General features: G+C 39.8%; 2 protein-coding genes across 3 annotated transcripts in view; both read left to right on the forward strand.

The window, feature by feature from the left end:
- Positions 1-4,337, forward strand: part of gna11b (guanine nucleotide binding protein (G protein), alpha 11b (Gq class)) — a 28,528-nt gene extending 24,191 nt beyond the window's left edge. The window contains exon 7 of the mRNA XM_079452378.1: positions 88-4,337. Coding sequence (XP_079308504.1) covers positions 88-278 — 191 coding nt within the window. The 3' untranslated portion in view covers positions 279-4,337. The remainder of the gene's footprint in view (positions 1-87) is intronic.
- Positions 4,338-5,864: 1,527 nt separating this feature from the next.
- On the forward strand, positions 5,865-15,397 carry chico. Of its 2 annotated transcripts, none has more exons than XM_079452406.1 (7): positions 5,865-6,443; positions 10,134-10,231; positions 11,047-11,110; positions 11,764-11,808; positions 11,998-12,060; positions 12,276-12,350; positions 13,072-15,397. In XM_079452406.1, exons 1-7 carry the CDS (start codon positions 6,417-6,419, stop codon positions 13,294-13,296), a joined length of 597 nt encoding a protein of 198 aa, XP_079308532.1. In that variant the 5' UTR covers positions 5,865-6,416; the 3' UTR covers positions 13,297-15,397. The 2 variants fall into 2 exon arrangements, with proteins under 2 accessions (XP_079308532.1, XP_079308531.1); XM_079452405.1 differs by having other exon boundaries at positions 5,895-6,443; positions 13,069-15,349.

The following is a 15,397-nucleotide window of genomic DNA, read 5'->3' on the forward strand; positions in this document are numbered from 1 at the left end:
GGTTCGGTTCAATTTAACAGTTTTTCAAGAGAGGCTCTGTTTAGTTTTGACTTGTGTTAGTTTAACATACGCTCTTATTTTTCACAGGGCCCCAGCGGGACGCCCAAGCCGCGCGGGAGTTCATCCTGAAGATGTTTGTGGATCTGAACCCCGACAGCGACAAGATCATCTACTCGCATTTCACCTGTGCCACCGACACGGAGAACATCCGCTTTGTGTTTGCGGCGGTGAAGGACACCATCCTGCAGCTGAACCTGAAGGAGTATAACCTGGTGTGAGACGTCCAGCGGGTCCAGCGCCCCTCACACCAGTCAGCAGAACAGGCACCCGCAGAGCGTGCACACACACCTACGTCCACATACAACACACACACGAGATCATACACACTATCAGCGACACGTGGTTTTCTTTTCCAGCTTCCTGACTTTTTCGGACATCTCTTGTTCTCATCGTTATTTTTGCCATCTGTCCGCTTCTCCCCAGCAGCTCTCGTCAAAGGCCTCTTTCCCTTTTATCAAATTTGACCATCTCGAATTCGACAAAGGGTGTTAGATTCTGACCTTCACGCGTTCCATGTTGGACCGACGGAGCTGACGTGCGCCGCTAGTGGACGTTCTGCAATGCGTCGGCCTGAATACTGGAAGCAACGTTCCTTCCTTTCCACTTTATCGCTCGCTCCAATCAGATCATCCATTCTCTCATCATCCGGAATTCTGCCTGGATGAATGAAAAATGTGGTTTTCACAGCCCTGCAAAAAAAAGAAAAATAATCCCGACATATTTACATACTTGTACATGGACACGAGGACTAGTGGTGCCAGAAGTCACGAAACGGATCCATTGAATCTTCTTGTATTCCAGGGATTCCGGCGGATTCTAGAACCCAGTGGGTTCCAGCGGGTTCCACCGACGGTGTGGAGAACCTTTCTGTCGCAGAGATGAATATCTCGATGTGGCTAGTCTTCAGCTCGCATCGATGAATGTAAACTTCACGTGAGAGCATCGCAAAAAACTAAAAAAAAAACATATTTAAAAAAAAACGATGAACGAAAATAGTGTAAAAATGCATATGTAAGCAAAACGATACAACGCACGAGAAGGAGAAATGAAACTTATTCAACAAATCTGTGTATATTGCTGAGATGATCATTTTAAAAAGTTTTTAATGATAAGTAGCTACTGCTGCTATCATATATAAAATAAATTACGAAATCAGTCAGTTATTGATGGATAAGATTTCTAAATGTGTGCGAAACAGGATTATACACACGTGTTCTGCCGATTCTCACGTTTAAAACGATTGCATCGCTTCCTTTCCCAGAGATCTCGTTTTCCCGGTTCAATGTTTTGATTTTATAACAGCAGCGTAGTTATGATCTAAATGAAGCGTATTAGAAACGTCTGAATATATTTTTCTCGCTCATGAAAAGACACTTTATCAGAATCTGGGTTGTAAACTCGCAGGTATTGACATCGTCCGCCTGCCCAAGTGCACGCAATTCATCGTTTGTTTACGCAAAAAATAGGTCGTAGAGTTTAAGTGGGTTCGTGGGAGGGGCTGGTGAGCATTTATGCGCGGAAGTTAATTGTGTATATTTATATTTGTAAATACGTATACACATGATTGCTTATGTACAAAACGTCTGTGGTACACTATCTTTGGCAAAAAAGAGAAAAAAAATCACTTCGGTAATTGTGTACGGTTTTGTTGGTTTTCTTATGAATTACAATATTATTGATACTGTGATTCTTCTGGTTTTCATTCTTTTTTTGTCACTATGAATACGCAGATATAACGTAGAGGACATACGAGATTTTAAGAGATGACGTACGGTTACGAGCAAAGGTCTGAGAAAACCTAGAGCAGACTTCACAGGGAAAACTAGATCAATGGGATTTCAGATTTTCCCTGGAAGACGACGTCCTATACAGTGTGAATGTTATATGAGATAAAAAATATAATTTTAAGCGAAATAAAAGATTTTATTTATATAATTTATGGACCAGATTTGAAGTTGTTGATAATTTGAATTGTATCGTTTCCTCTTTCGTATTTGAAGCACTCCCAAGTTATAAGACAGAAATAGAAGACGAGTGTCTGTACTGCTGTATAAACTTCCGTTTGATACCATTTTTTATTGTTTAATTTGCTTTTCCCCTAAACTTGATTGTTGCCATTATGTTTCAAAATATATTGTACTATAAATATATTTCCCAATCACACTTTTCACTTTCCTACAGATTCGTTTTTTTATTCAATTTCCAAATGATGTGTAGGTGCTGTGCTTGAAAAGAACATAGGAAATGTACCATATGAAAATAGACACTTTTGATCTGTGATTTGAAGATCTACGCTTGCAAGTAGTGACGTTTCATGCAGAGTTCTACTTTCATTTGGTTTGCTTTGTTTCCCTCATTGTGTTTGGGATGCACAGATAGGCAAAAACTAAGTGTTCAATGGTTAATTTACAGTCCATATTTTATACAGGTGATGTTGCATTCATTTTCATCAAGGGCTAAGATAACGACAACCAGTGACGGGGCAGATGCAGCCGCTCACAGATTCAAGATCAAAGTTCTTGGTCGAGCGGTCTGAAGAATTTGGGTTTTGTCAAACGGGGTCATTTTAACCGGTAACTTCCCATCACACCAAAATCTCATGTATTTCATCCGGTCTCTTTATTAAAGAAGCATATTTGGAAATGAAACCCGATGTGTTCTTTTTAAACTGAACCCGTGCACTTCAGTGTTTCTGTGGGATTCATCGGTCACCGTTTGTAAAACCTGCGGTCATTTCTGGTTCTTAGTTGTTCGTAGTGAGTTAGATTTGTGGCAGTTGAACACTAAATAAGCTTTGAAAACATCTTATAAAAGGTTTTGGATCAACACCGTAGTGCAACATGTGGCTGTGCATTGTTAACTTGACAAACCGTATGTCACTCTCTCTCTCTCTCTCTCTCTCTCTCTAAAGTCATGGGACGTTGCTCAGAAAGATCTTTCGCTCTTGTATTTTATCAGTTAAACGTGTGCGTGGATCTTTCGTTGTTTTGAGCGCATCGGTTGTAAATGATGTGTTGCTCCTGCCGCAGATCGCGATTGTTGTTAATGCACTTTTTTGGTTTTGCGTGCCGCAAAGAAAATGACTGGAATCGCTTTGAGGCCCGAATAAACAGCAAGCTAAGCGACACTCAATAGTACTCACTACACGTATCACATCTTCAAGTGTGTTACTTCTTTAATGTGCCAGTTCCAGACGTCTTGTGTTGCCCTATCCCGAAAGAACCTCTACCTCTGTGAACCGTATGACGTTTTTGGGCATTTCTGTATTGGTAGGACACGGTAGATTGAGGTTTGGAGGCCAAACGCTCTGGAAGCAAAAGAAATTACATATTGGATCTTTTGCAAACACATGTTCATCTGTTTGTATGCTTTGATGTTCACTAAACATGGAAGCGAATCATTAACTCCTCCTCAGTTCTAACTTTGTTGGACGACGTCCTGATGGCCCACCGTGTGGTTGAGAGAAATGTTTCGCGATAGTCAATCAAGCAACCAAAAATTTAAAAACAATTCATGTGTTGATGGCCCCTGTTTCGATTTTTGAGTTCAGTTTGCAGTTGCATGAGCTTGTGTGTGGGTAGGGACGTGTTACACACATCTGCATGTTGAACGGACTGAATGGTTGAGGTTCAGACCCAGACAAACGAGTCTTTGAACTGAGATTTTTGTTTCTAATCCCGTAGTACATACCTGAAAACTACTATGTCCAGGACCACTCCGTTCTTTCTGTATTATGACGCGGTGATTGCATACTTGTATTTGGTTTCCCATCTTTATTCTGCTTCTTTACCCTTTTGTTCTGTAATTATACCAAATGAAAAGGTTGTATTATATTGTGCGTGCCAATCTCTGAGACGGACTCCTAACAAGTGCCAATTGTTGTCCAGATGACGTGCGGACCGCGAGATTAGACACGGTCCCCTTTACAAAACACTAAATATGAGAGTGAACAGTTTTACTTTGTATTTAGGTTTGAAGATAAACTGCTGTTTTCTCTTTTTTTTAAGGATTTGTAATTATTATAGCATGTGTTCATTGTCCAAGTTGGAGTTTTGGGTTCAGACAAACACATTGAAATCCTCGAGCCGAGGAAGGATAGTGGAAATTGATTTATAACATTCATGCCATATTTTTGTCGTTTTTATTTGTGTTTGTTTCATTTCAACCACTGTTGCCTGAACCTCATTCAAACATGAAAATGATTTTCATAACCGCCTTCTCAAAAAACGAAAACTATAAAGTATCTGTTTTAAATTTAAATAAATTTGTTCCTATAATTGCTGATGGTCTGAACTTGTTTTCTTTGCAGGTATTACAGTTGTTTTCTGTTCAACGTTCAGGGTTTTGTCAGATATGGAAAGATATTTTGCAGCCTTTAAACACTTTTAAACAATTTTATGACTATAATACTACATAGAATTGTATGCAAGTAATCCCTAGACATAGATTATCGTATGGTATGCTTTCAACCTGTATTTATTTACGTTAATGACAAATTGGCTTGCCTTTATTAAATAATTGGTTCTCAAACTCACTCGAGCCCTAGTAAAAATATATGAAACCAAACAATGTCAATATTCGAATTGGAAATAGTACATTTTGGCCAGGTTTCACAGACGAGGCTTGAGGCTAAAATGAAAGTTTGACCTGTCTTAGCTGAATACAACTTGCCCAGAAATATCTTAAAATATGTGCCGTTGTTTGTCTCAAGATGCACACCTGCAATGTATTCTTATAAAAGCGACATAAATATCTTAATTCAACAATGATAGCAATGTTCTCTGATCCTTAAAAACACAGAATGTGATCAATTCTTTGTTTTGTAAGATGTTGAAAATGGCCACCGGTTTGAAAACCAATGCATCACATCATGGTACTATTCATACTGATGCCTTAGGAGTAGATTTATTGAGCTCAAATTATAAATTTGTCTTTATTATAGAATATTCACAAATGTAAACAGATAATGGTTCTCGGAAAATGATTACATGTATTTTTTACCACATTCTATAAATAGAAAAATTGCAGAAATATTTAAGTGCTTTAAACACTTAAGGTGATTAAATAATGTTAAAAAAAATATTGTAACAACTAATGAAAATGTAAATATGTCCTCTTTAACTTAATATTTTCTATAAAACGAGAGGTCTTCCTGTTATTTGACCACATTGGACCCCGTTGAATTGAAATGCTTGGTGGGTGCAGTTGCCGGTGTTGTACGCGGGAGGCGCTATCCGCTCGCCGGGAACAAAAGCAGCGCATCCCGTTGACATTTTAAGATGGGCCTCGAATCCCGCATGCGGATGGACGAACCCTAGTATAGCAAAGGATTATGAATATTAATGACGCAACGAGACGCTCCCTTTGTAGGCCTCTCTGATTGGTCAACAGGGCGGAAGGAAAAGGGGGCTCCTGCTTGCGCATTCATGGTTTTATCAATACGGAAAAATGATGCCAGTTGCCAATTCAATGTAGATCATTATAACTTTGATATTTGCAAAGCACACATTGAGACGGTTGCTGTTGTCTATTTGTGTTCCTTTATTCTGCATTTCATTTATTGCTAAATGTGCGATGAGTAGGCCTATATCAAACGATGCGTGGTTACGTGACTAATCAAGCTAAACGTAAACAATAAACAGAAACAATTAAGAAGGAACTAAACAAGTTGTCTTTAGAGGGGGAAACGAAACAAAGTTTTACTATTTTACGATTTGTTTTAACCACAAGGTGAAGGCGCGGCTAGAATTGTTTATGACGTAAGCAGAGACCGCCGGAAGGTTACCACGCAGCTTACGCACGGCGTCATTAATATTCACGACCAATGCGCCGCCATAGTAGAATTGGAAACGTGCGTTCTGTCGTCACACGAGTGCGTCCGTAAATCGTGAAGCGGCTTGATTTTCCACCGCAATCTGCTTTTTCACGTCGTGTAGACACACGACCCGAGATCGTTTTTATACAACACTCAGACGTTTTCTCGCGTGTTTTTACGCATTCTGCGCACGCACTGCTAGCTTTAGCCGCACAGCTCGACTTTATTATCGTACGCATTAGCTTGCAAGGGGATTCGTCGTGCGTGTTGGCCTATGTCAACAAAAGATTGTTTCTTCGCGTGTGCGACCGCAATGTCACATAGTAAGTTACATATAATATCGCGCTTGGTTGTTATCGGACGGGCTTAATCGGCGTGAAGTTAATGTGAGTTTATAAAGCCGAAGGAAAAAAACAAAGATCAGACTGAAGCGTTTTCTGTCGCCGGACGCGTAAAATAAAGAAGGAAACGGTCCGAGACCAAACAAAGAGGACGTGCATCGCATCTCTTTATTGACAGACCGAGAATAAAACAGGCTGATATGATGTTTCCACAGGCCAGACACTCGGTAAGACTCGTACAGCAGCTGTTACTCTATAATTCATTGTCTCCATGCAATATCACTGACGTTAACGTCGCACACATCGTTGCTTAAAAACTCTGTGCATATTTATATCTTTGTATACCATTTATATCTATTATATCACGTTTCCAGTTCACGCTTTTCATAAAATATCGCCGAGAGTGCACGTGCCACTTCCGTGTGTTCGTATAGTATAAAGAGAACGGAGAAAAACCGTACCCCCGTTGCTTTAAGTTATTCTGCCGTGATATCACGGTTATTTCGGTGTCTAGTACACGTGTGTGGAAGAAAAAACCTTTTTGTGGCAGATTTCTTATCAACGGTTTACTTTTAACATCCTACATATGGTTACCGTTGTTAAACCGCGGTAAATCGCGGTTTTGTCTGGGTGGGGATACCGTTTGTTTAGATACTATGGTGATATGATTTTTCTTTGGTACTGTGATGTTTCCTACTTGTATTTGCAAAGAAATACGGTTTGTACTGGGGTACAGTACTGTGTTTTGTGGATATGATCCAATGAAAATAATATTTTTTTGGACACGCTATTGTTTCTTTGGGCATTTACCGTGGTTGTGAATATATTCCACGGTAATACTACGGTATTCTTTAAATTTGCTTGGAATGTAAATACCCCGTGTTATGAAAATAAGTATACACACCCAGTACGCCGTGTACACGTCGGTGCACAATCATACCTTTTTTTAGAAGACTTTCAGAGGTTCTCTATACTATAATAATGATATAAAGTGAATTTCAACCACAGAAATGGTATAATTGGTCATTATAAATATAATGCTTATGGGTGCCGGTCAGATCGCTTCCTTTGTTATTGGCTGAATCTGCTCTTATCTCATAGCAACACGTGAACACGGTGGTCAGGTTTCAGGCAGCATGTATGAATGAAAGGGGTTATAAATGTATCTCGGGGGCCGAGGTGCTTGTTTGAACACCAGTTGCCTGGTTCCCTCCCTTTAAAGGCTTAATTGTGTCGTTTCCATGAATTGTCCCTGTGCACACAGTGGGCAGCTTGTGTTAATGAGTCCCCCAGTCATTATTTTGTTTGCACTTGAGTCTAATTGCCTTCCCCCCCCCCGAATGCACGGTCAGAGACGTGTGTGGAGACACACAAACACACGGACGCTAATGAAAACCTCCTCGTGTGGGAACATGTTTGCTATAAATGAAGCCTTTTTGCTAATTCGGGAGGTAGAATTTAAGAGAACATTTCAACCGTTGGCTCGAGATAACCATGAAGAATAATTTGCAGAGGAAACGTACGTTGTAATCAAATTTGTGGTGAATTTGTTTACAATTTGAGTCGAGATTCTAGTTTATCTGCTTTACCCCACGAGGATTTATTTTTCTACAAGGGCTTTGTGTGTCAAAATAACACATCTGTATATCAACAGAGTGAGAAGTAACTCTGATCAAGATGTTTTTTTTTTCCGAAGTCTTTAGCTGCTGCGAATGAGCACTTAAGTAAATGTGCCAAAATGCAGCTTTAAACCTATTAAAAATCTTCATCAGGGAAAGATTAACTGCAGGATCAAATCTTGGATGGATTAACTGGGTTCTTTCGAGTCAGTTCGACTTCAAATCGTTGTAAATACAGACTTTTGGTCGATAGATTTAGTAGCTTGTGTTTTTGCATTTTTACGATAATTAAGAAATAGTGCAGTTTGACGATTTTCGGTTTAAAAATGACCTTTTGTCAAACTCTGAAATCCAGTTGTTTCAGTAATTGAAGGATTTTAGGGATTAACCGTGTGTTTGATGACATTTGTTCTTCATCAGTATGTTAAGCGTCCTCTCTCCTCCTGAACTCTTGAACTCAGCGGTTCAGGAACAGACGTCATCACTCTGCGTTTAGCAGCAACAGATAAATTACTCGTCTGTCTTGTATTGATTTCATTTTCACACATCGCAATGTAAAAACTGGATTTCGGTGATTTCAAAAGGTGTTCGTGTAAAACCCATAGTTAAAGTGTTAGGGTGTGGCTGTGTGTTCTGATTTTTCATCTGTTGCTACGCAGTCGCTAGGGTGATTGCTGTGTGAACGCTTACTGGTCGAAAAACGTGGCGCAAAGATATAGTGGTCCCCTAGATTAGATTGAGGTCCTTTTTAAGGATAGAATAAAATAAAAGCCTTACACATCTTGTACTGCGGGCATCGTCGTCTTAGCAATTTAATGTAATATAAACACTATGATGTTGTAGCTACTGCTACACTGTTTCTTCTTATCTCACTGTGATCTGATATTACTGTGCGGGGGGGGGTGAATAGAATGGCAACCACCCACAACACCCTAGCAACCACAAAGCAGTACGCTGCAACACTCAGAACATCTAAGCAACCTCACTGCAACGTCTTTAGAACCAACTCGCAACACCCAGGCAACCTTATTGCATTTTAAAGATATACTCAGTATTTCTCAGAATCTCTTTCCTCTTATTTGTGTTAACATGTGCAGGCTGAGCACGCACACACACAGAGTTCTGGCTTCATTATGTGTGTATTGTGTTGTAAGGGTGTACAGGGGTCTCTGGGACATTATTAAGGACAACTGAATTAACAAGACCCCCTTTCCGTACAACACCCCCAACAGAGAGAGGGGTTAATCCACCCCACCGGCTCACACACACACACACACACACGTCTGTTAAGTGTGTGTGCTGAACTGCTGACAGATTTGTCATTGTGAAACACCCAGATATGAGTGCTTTTGTCTGCATCACACTCAATTCTCTCTGAAACTCAAATCTCACTTCCTCTGCTACAGTAACACACACACACACCAGTCGCAATTTTGGAAACAAAAATGTGGATAAGACCCTGGAGGGCTGTTGGAGTGTGTTCACGTGGAGCAGATGTCTGGGTCAGTGGGGCCAAAGTCCCTCATTACCATCACAAAGGGTGCAACAGTGGTGGGCTTTTACCCCCAAACAATGAGGTTTTATTATTTGCTCTATTTTATTCGGGAGGTTTGTAATTGATTTTGGTAAAATAAATTGCGGGCCTCACTGCTCCCTTTTGTTTTGATTTATTTCTGCCGCTCTTGTTGTTGTTGGCGTGTGTCCTTGTTTTTATATCCCGGTGGGAACCTCTCTCTGTCTGTCACTCTATCTTTTTCTTTCTGTCTATCATTCGTTTTCTGTCTGTCGCGCTCTGTTAATTGTTATCTCACTCTTGCTCGCGCTCTCTCTCTCTCTGTCATGGGTCACAGGTGATGCTGCTGGTTTTTGTTCCTCTAATTGATTTATAATAGCAGGAATAGACTAGTACAGGGATTACAGAAACACACACACTTCTCTCCTCCCCCAGGAGACACACAGAGCGATGTGTCTGATTTCACACAGATACACATCTCATTTCTGTCTGTCTCTCTTGTGTTCAGGTCATAGGTCCGTGACCCACGCTCAAGCAGGTCAGAGGTGAAAAGTAAACGGCTCTTCTCTTCTGCCCGTTTGAGCAAGCGTACCTCAAGCAGATTATTGTTTCCCCAGTTAGTTGTGTCTCCTTTAACAGTTTGGGATCACGTAAACACACGCTTGGTTATCATGCAGCTGGATTGATAAAACGTGACACTTTAGCCTATTGTTAGGTGTCTGGGAACTGTGTTTATTGGGACATGTAGATTTATCTAATCTCTCTTTTCATTGGCTGTTTTCCAGGCTTCGTCTCAATCGACACAGCCACTCAAATTCACCACGTCGGACTCTTGCGACCGCATCAAGGATGAGTTTCAGTTCCTGCAGGCGCAGTATCACAGGTACACAAACAGTCCCGTTTCATATGTTACTCACACAAAATTACTGCTAGCGGTCAAGCTGTTTGAGGACCAGTTCATGTAAAAACCAGAACTTTCATCATTAATAATTAATATCACTTCAAACCCTTATGACGTTCTGTCTCCTGAGACCAAAAACAAGATATGTGTGTTATAACAAAAGGAATATGTGTTCAGGTTTGGTACCGAGCTTGAACATGCTGAAGTCAATAACATACAAGCGTGATGCACATAAAAATGTGATAAAATAATTGTGTTATTACGATGCCTTTCTCAAACTTGACATCATCTGTTCTCGGCCAATCTTGTGGAGATCAAGAAAGGAAATCCTGCAGTTTTTATTTTTGGATAATCTTCTAAAAGGCCAGACAGCAGGTTTGATAATTTGAACTGAACACCAGCCTCGTACCGGGACGGTCAGAAAGGTGTAAACACAGCTGTCAGCAGTAGAGATAAGAGCTCTTGTGTAATTGGATGGAGGTCGTCACACATCACAGGAAGGAAGAGGGGTGAGGAGGAGGAGGAGCAGATGAATGTGTTGAAGTTTTAAAAGTCTATGATGTGATGTCCCACCAGATGCCACTGCAAGGCTTCAGATGATTTTTAGATGAAAGCAGGGAACACTGAAGGCTCTTAAAACATTAAAGCTACAGAACTCAGTCAAATGATCATTCGTATCAAGAGAGAACGAAAGCACTATGGTTATCACATGCATTTAAAAAATATTTTTTGCTTGGAAATAAAATGTATCCCATATCACGTCTTACTGTCTCTCTCCCATTCTCGTTCTCTATCAGTCTGAAGTTGGAATGTGATAAACTGGCCAGTGAGAAGTCTGAAATGCAGCGTCATTACATTATGGTGAGTGATGTGTGCAGTTGTTTGTACCTATGTACTATAACCAGTATTATGGTAACATGTTTCCGCCTGATCTATGTGATACCTACATAACCTTTCTTGGAAACAAGTTAAAGGTCCAATGTGTATTTTTTGGAGAATTTATTGATATAATTGCATTGTTGTGCTTCAAAAGGGAGGGGGGAGCCGTTGGTTGCAATTCCCAACCTCACCGCTAGATGTCGCTGTAAAATGAGGATTCATTTTTGTTGACTCATTGGCTTTCAGCGTCTATCTTTCTTTTTCCCTCCCTCTCTCTCTTTGAGTCTGTGTGTTTTTCTCTTGTGACCCTCAGCCGTCTGCGATATTTCATACGTGTATTATTGATCAGTGTTGTATTATGGGTCATAAGGCAGTGTAAACGTATTGATGTCTTGCCGACGGATCAATGTAACCGCCAGGGTCTCGGCTGGATGAAGAGATCAGCCGCGTTAACCCACAGCAAAACACTTACACCAGATCTTCTGTCTGAGTTTCACAATATTACGTTTTATTCTCCACCTGGTTGTAGAAACGTTGGGCAACATCATCAATGATATTGTATAAGATCATTGTTTATTAAGGTTAATATCTACTGTTCTCATTGAAGTGTCTTTTTTTTGTTTCTCTGACCGCAGTATTATGAGATGTCATATGGACTCAACATCGAAATGCACAAACAGGTAAAAATATCTTGTGGTGTAAATGATATGTAGGGCTGCATGCAGGTCTGTTGGTTCTGGATTCAGTATCCGTGCATTATAACTGCGTGTGTTCATGTGTTTGTGCAACATCAGCGAATTTAAGAGCATCTCCGCTGTCTTATTACTGGAGCTAAACCCAAGAGAGATGTGTGTGTGTTTTGTCCACAGGCAGAGATCGTGAAGAGATTGAATGGAATCTGTGGACAGGTGTTGCCTTACCTGTCTCAAGAGGTCAGTCTGTGTGACTTATTTATGATACACACTCTATAATGAGACTCAGACTCATTAGTTTGATATGATAAATGTGCCGTAGCTTTGTGTAATGGCTTTGGGCTCTGAGGGGACTCTAGTTGATGTTTGTATGCTGTGTGTTTTACCCAGAGATGCCTTGTTGATGCAGAGTTATTAGTAAGCCTGTGCGTGTGTTTTTGTGTGTGTGTGTGTAGCACCAGCAGCAGGTGCTGGGGGCAATCGAGAGAGCCAAACAAGTCACACCGCCTGAGATGAACTCCATCATCCGGGTAAGTGTGTGTTTTTGATCTATATGAATAATTACTCTACAATTACAATTGTAATTACAATTCTGATATCATTTACTCATTTTTACGTAATGATGACAATATTTACATTTTTGCAAGAAAGAATTATGCCAGTATATTTAAATCTTCTTTTAAACCAATAAAATGCATGACTTGGACTGAATAAGAGGCGAGAATAGTTGTGAACACCTTCAATACAGTTTAAGCATTGAAGCTGCTCGATAAAATGAAAAAAAAAATGTCTGCAAACTCTAGAAAGAGGTGGACTACATGGAGGAGGCTACATTTTATCCGCACATATAACATTTTATTTGACTGCATATAATAAAATATTATTTTTAAAATATTTTGATATATCGCTGTTGTCCTTCTGAAACCTTATCTCCATGTTTCTTCATTTTTATTTGGTCATAAGTCATCATTATTAGTCGCCCTTTATGTTTGTCCCATTGGGTTTGCAAACATCTAACCTCTAAAACTATTAAAATGTGCTTGTGAACTAAAACAACACAGTATTTAATCCTTTAAAAAACATAGTTTTTTTGCATTTCCTGAAAATAGATTTTGGACATCCAAGCTACCGAAAGGACAGCAATGATATATTTAATTTTTATGCCTGAATGTTTAGAAATGTCGAAAAAATACAAATAAAGAATGAGTACTGTAAAACTTCAATGCATTTGTTTGTGTTTAATCGCAGCAGCAGCTTCAAGTTCACCAGCTTTCGCAGCTTCAAGGTTTGGCATTACCCATGACCCCTCTGCCGATGGGATTGACTCCACCCAACATGCCCGCCGTCACCTCCAGCTCCGGCCTCCTGTCTCTGTCGAGCATCCTCGCATCACACGCTCAACAGGCCAAAGAAGAGAAGAGCTCCCGCGAGGGGGCCGACGGCCATCGTGAGGAGGACGGTGACAAATCTGACTAGTTCTAGAGGACACTGAGAGAGAGAAAGTGTTGTTGAGTCCAAACATGAAATCACTTCTCACGTGTATCTCTCTTTATCATACTTTCATTAGGTCGTCTCTGATTCATTCTGTACTCTCTCCCAAATGATTCAAATCAAATGAAATCAAGTTTGATTCATTCTTTTTATGCGTGTTTAGGCATCCTTAATGTTGTTTATTTTTAAGCTTAATGAATACAATTAATCTGAATACACCAGAAACCACATTGCAATGCCATAGAAGCCACCCAGAGCATCCTAGCAACCACATAGAAGCATCCGATGCTCTCAGTAATCTCAAAACAGCGCCCTGGCAACCCCTCAGAGCATCTTCGTATTGTTTTAAATGGGTACCATCTACATTTTCTTCAGAGCATGTGTAAATCTCACTCGTGTGGCTCGTCTCATTTAGCTTTTTCGGTCAGTTTCTATGTTTGAAACACACCGTCTCGTCTCCATTTTAAAGCACCATCAAATCACGACTCTTATTTTATTCTCAGATAGAAAACAAAAGTGATGTGAAAGTGACACTTTAAGTTTAACCTCCAGCAGTATGAAGTGAAAGATCTCTCATAGTTTTGGGAGCCGGGTCTAAGCACACGTTTTGGTTAGCAAACTTGTGATGTGCCTGTATAAGAGTAGAATTCAGTCTCCCTCTAACCCTTGAACTTACATAAACCCCAACATTAATGAAAACAACGTTCTGTCCTGTGTGCTATTAACACAAATAAGCGACTGCACAATATTGTCACTGAAGGATTTGTTAGCGGTGGAATTTTTTCCATGAATGACCAGAAGGTTGCACTGTTTAGCTATTGACTGTGTGTTGGATTTTTTTGTAAAGATGTGACGGGTCGTGTTTGAAATAGCATACTACCGTACTGCTGTGCATAGTATATGCTGCATGAAATATCCTGAATAACCTGCAACATTTACCAAGGTGTGCAGTATACAACCAGAACACACTGCACCAAATAGTGTTTCCCACAATGCAGTGTGCTTTCCAGTGTGACAACCTTATAGAAATATACAATTGAAGTTTCCAGAACCCAAGCATGCAATGTAATAACGGAAATTGTTTCACGTAAAATTGGTGGCTTGTGGGCAGAATGTAGTGCGCAGTATGCTAGTATTCCATCAAACATAGCTGTGGGGATTTTGTAATTCAGAATGAATGTTTTTCACGTGTGGAGGAAATGTTATGGTATCCCATAATTCTTTTTTTTGTGTTCTAAAAGCTACAGTGCGTGCTGCACACATGCTGAGATCAAGAATCTATACTGTTATTTTAATTGAAATGACATTTTTTTGATTTTCTGTTTTATCACTTTTGATTTGATCTCAAACCAAATTTTCCAAAGAAAGTAAAGTTTTGTGCTGTTGCAGGGCCAGTTTATATACATATATAAATATATCAATATACATATAATTTTGTAGAGATTTTTGTATGTATAAAGCTACATTTATGGTGTATGTGTGCCAGAGGACACAGTTTTGAGAGGTGGATGCTGTGACATACAGATATCTATCATCGTGTACAGTATACAGTCAATGATTAGTTACGAATGGTTCATCTTTCGGGTCGATATCTCTGCCCTCAGTCCTCTAACCATCTTCTGAACGGGACCAACTCACCCCCGAAAACCTGATTACGTTATTATTTTGCCATTATTACATGACCGGTTTTCAGAACCCGCAGAACCTGTGTATTTGAGCATGATTTAAATGAGGCTCTGCCCCTTTTATCCCTAAATCCCACCCACCTCCACATGTAGCCCTCCCTCTTTTGGTAGCAGTACTTTTTAAACATTTCGGAGCTTTGTAGTGGTTATTTTTAAGATGTGTGTGCGTGTTGTATGTATTGCAATGATGTACTTGATGACACATGTATGTTGTTTGTGTAATGAAACTGTTATAACTTCATTTAAAGATTTAAAAAAAATCTAATGTTAAACATTTACTATAGCTGAATGAGAGATTGAGCAGTAAGGAAGTATTTATTGTGCCTTACAAATAAACGACTCATTGGACCTTTGTTTGTGCTGTTGTTTTGTTGTTTTTTCTTATTAAAGTGATCACATTT

Source organism: Barbatula barbatula (assembly GCF_947034865.1).
Source record: "Barbatula barbatula genome assembly, chromosome: 3".
NCBI classification, from domain to species: domain Eukaryota; kingdom Metazoa; phylum Chordata; class Actinopteri; order Cypriniformes; family Nemacheilidae; genus Barbatula; species Barbatula barbatula.